This window comes from Leptodactylus fuscus, chromosome 11 (assembly GCF_031893055.1).
Source record: "Leptodactylus fuscus isolate aLepFus1 chromosome 11, aLepFus1.hap2, whole genome shotgun sequence".
In the NCBI taxonomy this organism is placed as follows: Eukaryota; Metazoa; Chordata; class Amphibia; order Anura; family Leptodactylidae; genus Leptodactylus; species Leptodactylus fuscus.
In genome coordinates, this window is record NC_134275.1 from 31,577,709 (window position 1) to 31,593,931 (window position 16,223).

A 16,223-nucleotide genomic window follows, 5' to 3' on the forward strand; every position below is an offset into this window, starting at 1 on the left:
AGGTGCCAGAAGCATCGGAGACATCACAGGAGTTAATGAAATTGTCTGATATCAAAGTATCATAAAACTGTAGAAATGAAAATGCTGCTGCCCAGTTACTGTACTGCTCGGCATACATAAAAACAGGGCAGGAAGAGCAATTTACAGGAAGTGTCTCTGGACAATTGGAGGGAAGGGGGGATATGCTGCTGCATGATAACATAAGATACCTCAGCTGCAGCAGACCGATTGTACAAAAAGTTCAGAGTCAATCAATTAATGGTGGACTGGAGTTTTCTTATTACTCTTCACAAAAAGAGGTTCTGCAGCAGCTTTTGTACTGTATATTGAGTAATGTAGACCAGACTGTAAATTATGAAGAATATTCTAAGTCATCATGGAATAGCTGAATAAATATTATCCATACAGTGATGTTTTCCTCAACCTCTTGCTTATACATAGTCACAGCAGCTCTCTAGTGTGTATTCATGCCTATGTTGGGAATATATTGAGATGTTTGTCACTGTATAGGCGTCTATTGGTATATGGTACTCATAGGGTCCCATGCTAAAAAACAAAAACAAAAAAAAACCCACATAGCACACGCTATACTTTTTGCTGGATGCAATAGGTCATCAATATGTGATCAGTGGAGGCCCAATACCAGGGGAACCCTCAAAGATCAGCCATTTAAAGAAAAGAACTACGAATACTGACCGCTGAATACCAAGCACGACGCCATATATAGCATAGGGGCTGTGCTTGGTATTGCAGCCCAGCCCGTTTCACTGAAATGGGAGAGCGCTGCAAACAGGCCAAGTGAATAAATGTGAGATCACTGGCCTGTTAGAACCCAACCGATCAGATGCTGACCATCAATATCCAGCAACTCAGAAAATCCCTTTAATCTGTATGCTGAGAGCTTTATTTTTTGTGAGGTGGTAAGGGGTGCGTTATCCCGATATATATTAAGCATGCAATGGTGTCATATTAGGCCATGCTCCACACTAAGAACTGTATAAAATCTTTATACAAATATTAAGCAGATGTTATTGAAAGGAGAGTAGATGGTTTAGACAGGTGTAATACTACAGAAACCTACCAAATGTAATGTAAAACTAGCCCTAGTGGAGATGTAGATAGTGACCACTATATGCGTATATGTAATACTGTGTACACCACTGGGTATATCACCCATCTGCATTAAATAGCTCCTTCAGGAGCCCCAGTACATTGCAGCTTAGGTGCAGCATTGCTGACGGATGATGATAACATGTTTTACAGCAAAAAAATATTCATCTTTATCAAAATTCCATTTTTATCTGATCTTTCCCAGTGTCATGCACCGCAGCACATTTTAATAGACTCCCATTTAAATAGAACTTATACTATGATTCATCCTAATTCCCCAGGTCATATTAGAATGACAACTACAGTGAGAATTGACAGCTAGGCAGGATAGGCCATTCGGAGTCTGTGGAAAGCTGGGTGGAAACTAGTATAGGTAACGGAGGACTTTAGTGGTTGTCATCCCAATATCTCAGAGCAAATGAATATGGTGTCTCAAAATTACCATTATTATACAATGAGGATATAGGGCTTCTGGACAGTTGTCTATACTTTTTAAAGGGGTTGAACAATTCCTACTTATTAGACTCTTAGCGCCTGATCCACATGGCGGGGGGGAGGGGGGGTATTATTAATGCTTCTGTGCTTGTTTTCTGGCATAAGAGTCAAAAATTTTGGCACATGACAGGTTTGCACAAAAAGTTATGGAATTTTTCTATAAGTGAGCAGTAGCTGGAACTGGCTTGGGCCTCCATAGGTGAAGTATTTGTCATACTTTCTGAATTAAATTATTCCTAAAATCTATTCATGCTTCTAGATGAGTGAGATTTTATAGTTTCTGAGATAGGATCACCTGAAGAAGCGCCAAAATGATAATAAAGCACTCTTTTCCTGATATTCAGTGGGGTTTAGACTGAGATGTATAAATATATTCCTCCCAAAGTGTCCACCATCTAGGATCTACAGATATCAACTGTGGGAAAAGCAGTGAATAAGCATTTAGGTTTCCTGCAGCGCCTCCACAGGTAAACTTGGGCATTACCCAATGTCCAGGCAAATCAATAGATTGTCCGTGTTCTGCAGAACAGGACATGTCCAGAGAGAGTCAGTCGTAATGCTCTGTACTCTGGCCATGAGATGAGGATCTAAACCTTCTATTAATTCCCTATTAGGGTATATTTTAGATTAGTTTTTCTAACTTTTAGTTTTATGCTTGTCCTAGAGAAGTTCTAGTGTCTGCTCTGTGAAGTTATATAGCTGCAGTCTGAGAGTACTGTCAATTTATATTGCGCTTGGATTGAAAAAATCTATAGCATGTTCTTTTGGGTCCACCAAGCCCATTGGGTCCTGTCCTCTGAACTGGGGCTCAACAGATTAAAATTATTCCAACAACCCCTAAATCGACCATAGCACCCTTTAAATGTGGGTGCCTTCTGCTGGACCATTATTGTGTTAGAGCCTGGATCTACTGGAGTATACTCTAATGGGCCGAACTGACATTGATCTGGTGTTCTCCTGATTTTAATATTTTTTAATGTTACATTACACTAATCTTGGTCACTGTTTTAGTCCAGAATATCCAGATGGGCTTAATAACTAGTAAAACTTGCTAAAACCCATTGTCATCTGTGGCGATGGATCTTGCAATAAAATAAAGTAAATTTAGTGTAAAATAATAGGAGGAAAAATTCACTGAAAAAGCTGCTGTTTGATTGATACATTTATTAATAATGAACCGCGGGATCCAAAAATAGTTGCAAAAATGAAATACAGCGTACACAGTCTCCAAGAATTGCTTTGTGGCTGTAGGCCATTTAGCAGTCGTGTGGGTAGAATTGCATCTTTACACGCTCTGATCTCCGATCAAACCGTTAGAAATACAGCAATATACTTCACCCTCAAAACTAAATATTCCAGCATAAACATTTACTGCCCCCAAATAAAAAAATAAATATGTTTACCACGGAAAGAAATCTCGTGCTGCGATTACAACTTTCTTATCAGATTCAAAGGAGCTTCTGAGGAGGCCGAGAGAAAGGGAGTATAAATCTGCCTCCAAAAAGGGTTTATCTGAGCCGGGAAATGAAATAAACATTTGAAGTTCTCGATACTCTGTGGCTGCGCGCACTTTACGGGGATTTAGATTTATTTCGCTGCAGTTGTACTGCCAAGATTTATCAACATTGCTGCCTAGAAATTCCTGTTGTGTTTACCGTAGCCGGCCTTAAAAGAGTTAATGGCGTTGGCCTCATGGACGAGAGAAATGTAATGGGAATTTTTTTTTTAAAAAAAACAAAAAAACAAAAAACGAAATGGGGAAAAAATAAGGGTTATACGATATGTAAAAAATTGACAAAAGCGGACTGTTTATACAAAAATTCATGATCTCAGCTAGTGAACAAATCTGGAATAAAGACGTCTTATGTAATGCGTGGAAGGATCCCCGAGAGGCATATTCTTCATGTATTCCTCTTTGTTTCCTACAGACCTCTAAGAACCATGTTCCCCTGTACTGTTGTAAGGTAAAATTCTGGCGCCCCAAAATAGTGCAGGGGTACTTGTTGCATCCACCCTTATTCAGCATCTGTTCAGGTCATTTGGGGTCTTTGATGTGTTTTATCGTTTGGGCTGGGTTCACATCCGCAGCCATCGTAAGGATAGAAGATTGGACTAAGACAGATCTGTCTAATAACCGACAACAACAGATCCCAAGAGATCCCATTGACTATTTTGGGGTCCGTCAATTATCACCTTCATTTTGCCAGATGAAAATGTTATGCTTGCAGGACTTCTTCATCCACATTTTTAGATGGACCATGTGCTGGAGACTCTAAAGAGTGTCGCTATAGGGGGTGCAGAGGTAACTATTGCCCACTGGGGACCCAAAAGTCCCTCTGCCAAATAAAATATGCCACTATACTAAATGACACAAGGTACGTAGGGTTCCCATTACAGATTTTGCAGCTTCAAGTTACACCTCTGCTTCAAAGTGAATGTAGCCTAAAAGACGTGTTCTTAAAGAAATACTAAACCTAGAAATGAATCTTACAAACAAACAACAGATTAAGTTGCCCCGACTGTTTGTCAGTCTTGTAGAAATCCTGTAGAGAACAAAGGTCTCAGGCTGTCTAGTGTAAGTCTACTTCTTCTTCTTATGGTAGAGTTGGAAGGGACCTCAAGGGCCATCGGGTCCAACCCCCTGCGAGTGCAGGTTTTCCTAAATCATCCCAGCTATATGTTTATCCAGATTCCGCTTGAAGATTTCCATTGATGGAGCGCCCACCACCTCCCGTGGCAGCCTATTCCACTCTCTCACTACCCTCACTGTCAGAAAGTTTTTCCTAATGTCTAATCTGTATCTCTTTCCCTTTAGTTTCATCCCATTGCTTCTTGTACTTCCTTGTGCTAATGAGAATAGGGTAGATCCCTCTGCACTGTGACTACCTTTCAGATATTTGTAGACTGCTATTAAATCTCCCCTACATGGTTTGGAACTCAGTATTAGTTCATCTGCCCCATTGTGAGCAGTCCTACATGTTTAGCAGAGCAGTAAGTGACTCTCTTCCAGTATACAGAAAGATTAAGCAGAGAAGGATCTAAAAAATGTAGATTGTAGAAGAAAGAAGTATTGATTCCAACAGAAGAAATACAATTTGTTTAGACTTTACTGCATAATAAATAAGCAGCAGCAGACGGACATCGAGGCTCACAGCGGATTTGTCATTTTGCTGCCATTTTGGCTAATAGGAGTGTGGAGCTTTAATATAGTGTATTAGATAGTGCAGCATATCTCCACTGACAGGTCTGTTTTAACATGTACAAGAAAACTTTATAAGTGTTATAGTGACACGTCCGATGATTTGATCATTGGGGTGTGGGTGCTGAAACCCCTCACAACGTGTCACTATTTTATGAAATAGTTTGTTTAGGTCAGAGTGATTATATGATGTGACCATTGTATTAAAGTGTATGTGATGGCAGTATATTACCGCTACAGGTCTGTATTCCTAATAGCCAAAGTAGCGCACACAAAATATTGAGCTGTTTGAAAGGAAGAACTCCTCCGCCTCCTGGTCAGTCACCGCCCTGAGGGCAGGGGCCCCTGTATTCATTGGTGTCCTCCAGCGTTCTTGGTAGCAAAATGGCACGTTATTATACATTGGAGCATTGTAGAGCAGTGGGCCCAAAGTGACATTATGACTTATGCTAGGCTCACACTAGTGGTGTGTCTCCATTATTCAGGCTTGGTGGAGTCTCAGTACAAGACTTTTTCATCTGACAATTTTCAGGCGGATACTTGGATGGGAGGCTCTGGTGTGGATGTGAAGTTAAAGATCCTTCTTTGAGGGTTGTCATTTTTATATCCTAATTCCATCACCATTACATATTAGCTCTCACAAAGAATATCAAACTGTGTATTGAATCTTAAATTCCTGTAAATCAGAATTATTTTTGGATAACATTGATGAGAGAAATTGGGATCCCCGACACATTCCCATAACATGTCTCTCTTTTTTTTTTTTACTGAGACAATTGAGGTTTGTCATAACTCAGAATCTGCCAAGGAATACCTCAGTCTTGTTTTCAAGAACTTCAGTGCTGTAGGTTTCCTTATTGATATGCCAAAGGAATGTTATCTCTGAAGTAGGCCTTCTACGTGAAGATTCTGCATTAGTTTTATACCAATGAATCATGTACAGTTACGAACACAGAGTTAAACATCAAAGTACATAACAAATCTATTGAGAAGTCCTATATTACTTGGCATCATAACACTTATTCAAAAGAGGCGCTACAGACCAACCCCGACGTATTTTACCCCTGTGACTGGCTGCCTTGCCCCCCGAGAAGAGGAAAAATTAAGTAGCGGTGTAATTGGCAAGTAACAGCCATAGGTTTGATAGAATACATCCTTCATCGTACATCTTTTCTTCTGTCTTCCATGCAATCACCGTAAGGAAGAAGATTCGCACCAAACCGCGTAGAGAGAAGCCAAGTAATCATTTTCTTCCCCTCTCTCCTTGGTTTCCCAAATTGAAGCAGACACATGATAAAAATGTCAGCCCCACTCGGCACGTCAGGCCCCTAACAGGATTACATGTCAGCCCTTAATGCCTGGCTGTGTTTCCCCCTCACCATGAATGGCTGCATTATTGCTGGCGGAAAGTTCCGGTAATATATAGTAAGAGACAAGTAGCTCTTTATGGCCAGTGATTATTCGCTTTGAATGAAACCTGTGATTTATGTCCATTTAACTGAGCAGCTCCTTGTAAAATTCCCACTGCTGCATTTTTCCTCAATACAGAATGACTGAAGCGAAAGTGACAAGCGGCTTGGCGTGGAAATGTGCAGAGCGCTGCGGTGTTATATTTAATATACCTGACACAGGAATCGTGTACAGTTGACTAACCCTTCCATTGCCAAAGGCTAAAATGCCGCAACTACTGGGGTTCATTAGTTGTAAACATCAAATCTCTCCGACTTAAGACGGACATATATAGAAAGATAATTGAACAGATCCAACCGTGATCTGCTCATCTATGGCTGCAGTATGATTGTCTGTGAAATCTGATTGTAAATGTATGGTATATGTTTCATACTAGCAATGCGTGCTATTCTATCAGAGGAGTTCTAGAATATCAGTTCTTGCCAGAAATGCTGCATTAGGTTCTTTCAGGCTTCGTGTGTAGCCCATGTGTATTCCGATATATTCTGATATTTATAGAGAAGGTCATATATTATATCAGAATGGAGCATTGGAAAGCACGTGGTCATGTTCACGAAGCTTTAGAGGTTAGACATTGCCTTACAGGGTAGCCACATGTAGGTGGTTCTTGTGAAGCCATTTTCTTTTCACTAAGGAACAAATAGTTTGCCTACTTTTCCCACTACACAAAGTTTGTCCCACAGACAAAACTTATTCCCTGTCCACAGGATATTAGATAGGTGACGGATTCTTGGGAGTCCCAATGCTGAAACCCCCACAAATCATAAGAATGGGGGTCATGTCCCATTTGAGTGGTCATACTAGTCTGCTGCTGCTTTATTCACTTCTATTGGAACTAGTAAAAATAACTGAGTATAACTTGGCTATCTTTGGCAGTCCCTTAGTGTGAATTGGAGTGGAGTGGAGTGGGTTCGGCGGACCCCATACTCTAATGACTGTAATGGTGTCCATTTTTTTTAAATGTAAACCAATGGAGGACACACTCCTCAGTGAAGGACTTTTTCTTCTGTTGATTTTCTGCTTCAATTATTTTTTTTTCTCCAAAAATAAAGATGCATTCCCTTGTACTTGCGAATATATGAACGTTTGCTGAGTGTACCTTTTCCACCAAGTTACATTAAGTTACAATGGTAAATTTGGAGCAGATGAGAACGACGTCTGAGTTCTATCATCTCACTGATCTTACTGTAAAAAAATAAAATCCTTCATCTGTAAGTGTGGACATCATTTTAGGAGAACCTCGCCTGAATTTTGTCATTATTGCCAAAATAATGTAATATAAAGGGTATTTTTTGTGAAATACTAAATGGGCAGTCCCATTAGGATTGGTTTCTGTATATTTGTACTTTTTGGATCAAGCTCAACCTTGGCACAAGCAGCAGGATTTGGTTATGTTCCGTTTGCCAGACATAGCATGCCCTACATGTGCACCTTCACTTCCCAGGTGAGCCGGCTCCTTGTGCAGCTCAATATTGTTGTGATGGTGAGAGGCGAGCCGGCAGTCCGCACTCCGCAGGGTGCTAATCTGTTTATTTATAATTCAGAAGCATTGCCCATATATTAATGAAGCCTTAATGAGCTGCTGAAAAAGCCAGAGATTATTACATTTAGCCATACCCCGCCATCAGGAGGCACCCGGAGTGGACGCTTTAATACAGCTTTACAAGAGTGGGAGCGGGTATTACTGAGAGGTTAATATTCCGACTGACCTTAACTTTTATTATTTGGTCTGGAAGCGATCCCTCCTATTCAGGCCCGTTTATCTATTAAATAGACAGGGGAGGCAGGTGTTTGCATGCTGAAAAATACTTAATTAAGATTTGCTGAAAGATACCCGGTGACGGATGCGAATTCCACTTTTTCCGTGATCTGTGACAAAGAGATTGCCAGTACTACACAAAACGTTACTGTCAATTACTAACTAACATTGGTAACGTTCTGGATCCCAAACTGATTATCTTATGGCAGAATCTGCTACGTTTAGGAAACACACATGGGACTGATAGTAAGAGAACATAGCCGGAGCTAAACACAGGTATATCGCAGACAATTATTCCCTTTACTCTGTTACTAGTGCAATAAAGCAACTTCAATGTGCAAGCGACATTGGGGGAACACATCCCACCTTATTACTGCTAGAGACGCCACATAGTCATTTCTTGCTGCAAATGAGTCATTTTCACTTATTGTCATGTCTGAGAATAAAGGAACCTTATCATCCCTATCAAATTATACCAGGTTTTACTTCCCACCATTGCCAGGAAGAGGGACCACCTTCCATCCGTACAGGAGCATGACCATTTTTAAAGGGAAGTTTTCACCAGCTCCAAGTCCAAATATTTGCATTCAGTAGGCGCTCCTCCACTGTTTCCCGCACAGTAGGATTTTTTTCTCTAGCCCCCGTTCCTGGGCAATTGGTAGTATTAGTTTTAGCACCCGCTATGCTAATTAGGCTCTCTGCTGTCAGGTGGGTGGTCCCAGACTCTGTTCCAGCCCAGGACCACCCACTTGACAGTAGAGAGACTAATTACCATATTGGGTGCTGAAACCAACTGAAATGATTTTTTTTTAGACCTCATGGTCTAACTCATGTTAGCCTTCCAGAGCTGGTGTACGTACATTCAGGCATCTGTATCACTAGTAAGCATTGCAGTACACTTTATAACATCATTTTATAAAATACCATAGTTTATAAGAAGACGACTGAGACAGATGGAATACCAGTCTGAATAGTCAACAAATTGTTATAATGACCTCCAAAAGTTGTCATTGGAGAGGAATTTAATGTGCTCTTGTCACAGCTTTACATGAGAGCTTAGCACAGGGTCCATTAATCTAGGTAGGGTAAGAGGGTTTGTGGACCCCTCAGCAGCAGTACCTTGAGCACTACCGCTACCTGACTACTTGTCCCACCTGTGCCCTACAGAAGCTTACGTGTTGATAAACCAGATGGCCTCAGTGTTTGGAACTTTTTTTTTTGCGTTTATTATGTTTACTGTACATATAGCTTTTCTGAATTATACTGAATTGACATATAAAAGGATGTAAGTCACTGGAGCACAGTATGTTCACATACTCTATACTGGCCCAGGGGGATCCAGTGCAGCCTTGTATCTTGATCTAAGCAGATATAAAGAGGTTAATTGTTCGGGGACAACTTTCCATTTCTGTCCTTTTGCAACTTTAATGAAAAAGCTGATTTAAGACGATTTCAGCGCTCAATGTTTATCCAGCAGTTGTGTTCTTCATTGGAGGAACTCCCCCGAATTTGTGGCCAGCGACCTGTCTGAACTAACACAAAGCAGTGTTGGGCAAAGGGTCAAATGCAGAACAGCTGATACTTATACAGTAAAAAATTACTAAAAAATGGGATTTATATAAGGGATCATATGCCAGATTACATGAATATCGTGAGTAAGGGCAAACAGTATATGTAACAGTTCATGGAGTTACAGCTCTAGGAAATACACAGTGGAAAACTGATTTTTATGGTTATATTCTTCTAAACCTGGTGGTTAACCCATCATTAGTTACAGGCCCGAGTACCACAAGATCATTGGAGAGAATTCCATATGGGTCATTTATTAAAGGGGTTTACTAGGCTAAAGCATTCATGACCTATCATAAGTATAGGCCCCACTGATGAGTTTTCAGCTCCTGATACAGACAATGGAGCAGGAAACAGACAGCTCTGTTCTTTGTGTACTGGCTAGACCAGGTTACTGCAGATTAGTTCCATTCACTTGTATGGGATCTAAGCTGGAGTGATTCTGTTTAATCCACTACACAGAGAACAGTGCTGCCTGCTTCCTGCTCCATTCTCTGTACATCAGCTGATCAGTGGGGGTGCCTGGTGTTGGATCGTATATTGATGGCTTATACTTATGATAGGTCATAATTTTTTTTCTTTTTAGCAAGGAATACCCCTTTAATTTGTACACAATATTATTGTTAGTTTCAATGAAACCTTCATTCTGCGTGTCATCTAGGCCTTTTTGACACATTGCCATCTGGCATTGGTTCATTGAGATTATTATCCTCAGATAGGTGAGCCTGAATTTAGCAGCTTTGGTTCACTTATATGGTGCAGATTCATTGACCTGTTGAAAATCAGAATATGGGGGTTATGGGATTATACTGAAATTAGAGATTGATTTGTATTCCAGAACAGTGCCAGGAAAACCTATCGATTACCAAGTGACTTGAGTTTAGGATTTATGATTCCTTCCACAGTAAGTGTGTCTCACATAGATTAGTATGCAGCAGTGGATGAAGGTGGTCATATTGGAGGGAAGTGAAAATGGGTTTGCTGCATGTGAACAATACCATGTAATCCCCCTCAGTACTAGTCAGGGGTCATTTACGATTGTTTGTCTTGTCATTATTGATCTCTAAATAAAGTATTCTCCTACTAATGTCATTATCTCTTCCAACCAAAGGTCTCAGCATCCGAGGGGCACAGGAAGAAGACCCTCCAGATCCACAGCTCATGAGACTGGACAATATGTTGCTGGCAGAAGGTGTATCTGGACCTGAGAAAGGAGGAGGAGCTGCAGCAGCTGCAGCGGCGGCGGCAGCATCAGGCGGATCTTCAGACAACTCAATAGAACATTCCGACTACAGAGCCAAACTCAGCCAGATCCGACAGATTTACCACACAGAACTGGAGAAATATGAACAGGTATTTTAGCTAAGTATATTGTATAAGAGGGGTAGGCATGGAAGTTATAGCTATCCCAATAGAGGACACTATTGTCAGTGATAGTAACTACATGGGGCTGATTTATCATGGCTTCTGCACCATAAAACTGGTGTACAAGCCATGAACAAAGCCACAACTTTTACATGCAATTCACAATTTTTGCACAAACAAGTTCTATGCCACATACACCACTATTCTCCTTAGTTTTATTATTTATGCCAATTTTCTGGCATAAATGATACAAGGTAGATGTTTGTAGAAGGTATTATTAAAGGGTTGTCCGGCTTAAATTTAAAAATCAATCCCTGAACTACCCCCCCCCCCCCAACTTCTAACTGACTTCATTACAAAAAAAAAAAAAAATGAAACATATATATATATATATATATATATCTGGGTGGGTTATGTGACTGCCCCAGGCGCATTTTCTGATGATTCCAGAAACTAAGCATCACCAATAATCCCCCCGCCACCCCCTCATACTTGCCTATCTTCAGTCTTCTGGCACAAAATGGCATTTCCTCCACTTCTGCCAGCACCTGGCTTTAATGTACAGTCGCCGGCAGGAGCGAAGAGCGCATACCACCCATGCACAAGAAGTCCACAGAAGAAGATTTAGCTGGGACTGAAGAAGATGACCTCCAGGACACAGAAGACAGGAAAGTATAATTTTTTAATTTTTTTTTAGAGGTTGGGGGGTGGAATGGGGCTGAGTTAGGAAGGTAGATAGATAGGGCAGTCCACAAGCTAGTTAAGGAAACAGGGAGGGGGAGTGCGAAGGGGATCATGGAAGTTGTAGGCTAGGGAAGCATGTTAACAAATGCAGAGGATGCCAGGAGCTCCCAGAGAAAGCCAGAAATCACTCAAAACACTGCTAAACGTATTTTGGTGCAATTTTTAACCCATTAATAGCACTAAAATACATTTAAAAAAATCTCTAATCAGAAGCAGTCAGTCAGAGCTCAGAATCACACCCCTTTTCTTCTGCTGCCTGACACCGCCCTCCTGACAGTACAGAGTCTAAATAGTATATCAAGGATCAAAACGAACAGCACTGATTCCTCAGAAATGGTGGGGGCTAGAGAAAAATTCCAGCTGTACCAGAATCACTAAAGCAGCAGCTATTAAATTATGTAAATAACTGGACTTGTTTGAGGTGGTAAAAGGTCCTCCTTAAATCAGCCCCATTGTTTTCAAACTAACCACAGTGCCCCATAATAATTGGCACACCATTGTAATTGAATACTGGCTATCAAAAGCCCATAATGGTCTAACCTCACAAGAATCCATTAGCATGGACTGGATGAACCATGAAAACACTAAAATGTCACTTAATTGAATATATTGTATGTGAGTGTGGTTCCTTCTGGGTAGGTTTATTTACTGTAATTGCACTTGGTATCCACTAGGTAATATATACATTTTGCAAAATCACGGCTGCAAAATAACGCCGCGTATACGTCCCAGGCTCCCATTGAAATCAATGGGAGCTTTTACAGCACTCAAAATCTCACACGCCGTATACCTGCCAGGTCACGCGGCACGTTACTCCGTGTGAATGGGCCCTAAGGCTGCATTCACACAAACTCAAAAAATGCTGTGAAAAACAGATGGGCAGGCTGTCTGAAGGCTGTTTGGCATCCATAAGACATTCAGGAATACTTCATAGACTTGAGTCTACTGAGGGATCTGTAAAAATGGACAAAAATAGGACATTTTTTATTTTTGAAGGGCCATTAAAAACTTAATCATATAAATAGACACACTGGAAACAGCTGTGTGAACAAGGCCTAAGTGGAAGCTCTACAGAACTCCAGCTTGTAGCATTAGCAGACCATATATTCCTATATGTGCAGGTCCCTATTCGCCTCCAGTGAATACAATGCACACAGTATATAGCTTTTAGCCAAAGTTGCTCATACACAAGTGCCCTGTACATTATCCGTAGCTGCTGTAATTTAGATGACACTTTGAGAGCTGCCTTTCCGAAGCTGCACTCAAAGTTGGTTTTTGCTAAAGGCAAAATTATGGTGGTTAGGGTCCCCTGTGCCCCAGAACATCTGGGAGACCTGGCTGTTGCAGACATTGATCTCTCCTGAGTTCACCCCAAATTAAGAATTTGCAAGAAAGCCAGGACATCATTTGGGGATACTCATTGTGCAAAGGAAAAAATAAATCAATCAATCTTAGATGGCAATAGCATAAAAGAAACCGTAAAACTGCATTCTGCTGTTTTCCAGGGGCACATGACTATCAGATAGCAAACACCTTAAGTGCTTAGCACCATGCTTCCCTAGCAAATGAGTAGGTGTCTGGATTATTAGCACATTCATGAGCTTCAGATATCGGCATTGTGCACTTTGAAGTCAAGAAATGTGCTAAAAACTGTCAGTCTATTATACACGTATACATCGACTCCTAGATAAAAGCGTGCCGTGTAATACCCAATGTAAAGCCGCTAAGTAACCCTATTAAAACCAGCCCTGCTTTCTCCTCCTCCAGAAATAAAGAAGAAGGTAACACAGCCTGTAATGGAACAACAGTCAAGAAATCACTTTGGCAGAAGTGCATGCATCTTTCTTAAGGGCGTACCCGGGTTTTAATTATCTAAATGTAAATACTTAACGAATTTTACTTGGAGTAATGAGCGAGAGTGCACACTACATAAATGAGATGTTCTAATTAATCTTCTATGAACTAGTGCTTTAAAGGGATGCTGGGTGAATCCCACAAACCCTGGGCTCCTGCCAAATTGCTAATCAGCCTTTCAGTTCATACATGGCTTCCCTTAATAAGCGCAGATAACGTTCAGGAAATAAATCCCCGCTTCTTATTCCCAGCGATACGTGCACAACATTTCACTTCCCAAATCTTCGCTCTCACCGCAGGCACTATTGGATCGGCATCCTTCCATATTCAGATCCCATTGATTTTTTAGGACTGATGCTCTTTTCTCACATGTCTCTGCCATTTTTGTCCTCATTTACCTCTCCCGTGTTTTGTGACGCCGCATTTATCTGTGTATGTTAGGGAAATATAAAAGGCGATATCCAGGCTTGGGGAGATTGGAAAAAGGGGTCTAAAGAAGTTATATTGCTCATGTCTATGGACTGTGTCTGATATTATACTTCAGCCTTAAATGGAGCTGAACTGCAGTACCAGTCACAACCCATAGACATGAGTGGCGCTGTTGTCAGAAAAAGTCTTTCTAAATGCTCTTTAAAGAGGACCTTTCATTGACTGTTATATACCCCTGGAAAGTTCTTCATTTCAGTACCAATATCAGAGGGACTGGCCTCACAGTTCAACGTCATTATTGGGCGGTAAGGAGTTTCCCTGTGACCGTACTCTTAGACTTATACTATTGGGAAGGGGGAGAGGGCTGTTTACTACCCACTGATGAGCTGTAAGGCCGGCCCTATATCTCAGCAACTGGGGCACATACCGGCAAATCTTTCCAGCGACATACACCATCAATGTCCTATTACATGAAATGTCCTCTTCACATGGATTGTCTGCTTTAGGACTAGCCTTTTCTTCTATCTATTTGTGGAGAACAGTGTCAGAGAGGATTCCTCAGTTTGCCACAGGGCTGTAGAGTCAGAAAAATGTCACCAACTCCAACTTCTAAGTAAAATGGCTACTGTTAATCATCTAATTTTATATATATATATATATATATATATATATATATATATATATATATATATATACACACTATTAATATTGTATAATAATTAGATATATATAGTTTTTGACATAGGATAGTTATTTTCATAGGAATTCATCATTAGCTTTTTTCTGAATTAAATGAACTTCACTGCATTCGGACTGACCATGGCTCTCAGCTTTGTGTGACGCGGGTCAGGCTGTGGAAAAATAGCGGGCTTGATGGCAGCCTACTGATTCCACAACTCCAGCTCCACAGTCAAAGTTGTCTAGAAAAGTAAAGCCGTCTACTACATATTAAAGGGGGATTCCAGGACTTGCATATTGATGACCTATTCTTATATGATTAGTGATGGGTCCAACACCTGGGACCCCACTGATCAGCTGCTGCGCTTCTGTGTGTTATGGCCTCTTCCCTGTGCCAGTGATATTGAGTTCATTAATCCCAGAGTACAGCAGTACATAAATATCTGATATGTATAATACATGGTGTCCACCAGAGCAGTAACTATGGCTGGTGGGGGATCCTCTTTTATGATATGTCTTAAAGTTACTGATGAGACTCCAAAACCAACTCCTTCCCAGATCTAACATTTTATTGTTTTTGCCTTATGACAGCAGTTCCTGCGTGCCTAAATGTGTACTTTTGGGTATTAAATTCACTTTCTTCAGTTTTACCATTTTGTCCACTTTAGAGATTGCTGTCCAAGTCTGTATTAGTTGTAGCTTATGTATTAATCCTGTAAATGTATAGCATGTTCTCTCCATCTAGATAGATTATATACAATGCCTTGTATTCACTTCCCCTACATGTACCCAATGATGAATGCCCAGAGTACAAAGCACCTCTATTTTGAGCTCTGTTTATCCTGAATTCACCTTTAGCTGAACGTACTCTGCGGCCGCGCACCATTGTGGTTGTTTAACCATCCATGAGTACTTACCCTTATGTCGGCTTAGATGCCAATTTTCTGTTAACCATGTCATTTCTTTACAGTCCATTGACGGAACAAAAACATCCAGTTTCCATTGCTTTGTGAGAGAACTGAGTACTGTGATATTGACTCTCTTACTGCGATAAGTCACTAAGCATCAAACTGGGTGTGGAGTAATCCAGGAAGGACAATAGAGGAGCATGCTAGTATGTTATAGAGAATAAGATAAGGCAGAATACATAGCCTTGTATAGGATTATGGTGGTTTCTTCCAAAAAGCGCACCACCCTTGTCCGCAGGATGTGTGTCCTATTGAACTGAATGTGGATGAGCTACAATAATAGGCACAACCTGTAGGCCTTTGTAGCAACCTCCAAATAAATCTGCTATGTTCATGATCTTCATATGCATTTTTTTTTCTGCTAGGCGTGCAATGAATTTACAACCCATGTGATGAATCTCCTGAGAGAGCAAAGCCGGACGCGCCCCATCTCCCCCAAAGAAATTGAAAGGATGGTGGGCATTATCCATAGGAAGTTCAGCTCCATCCAAATGCAACTGAAACAAAGCACGTGTGAAGCTGTCATGATCTTGAGGTCGAGGTTTCTCGATGCCAGGTCAGTATAGTGTTACCTAATATGATG

The 16,223-nt window shown here is 40.8% G+C and overlaps 1 protein-coding gene across 2 annotated transcripts in view; it reads left to right on the top strand.

The window, feature by feature from the left end:
* Positions 1-16,223, top strand: part of PBX3 (PBX homeobox 3) — a 187,834-nt gene that overhangs the window by 143,208 nt on the left and 28,403 nt on the right. For both annotated transcript variants that reach the window (XM_075260199.1, XM_075260201.1), the window contains exons 3-4: positions 10,714-10,955; positions 16,006-16,196. In XM_075260199.1, the coding sequence (XP_075116300.1) occupies positions 10,714-10,955; positions 16,006-16,196 (433 nt within the window). The remainder of the gene's footprint in view (positions 1-10,713; positions 10,956-16,005; positions 16,197-16,223) is intronic.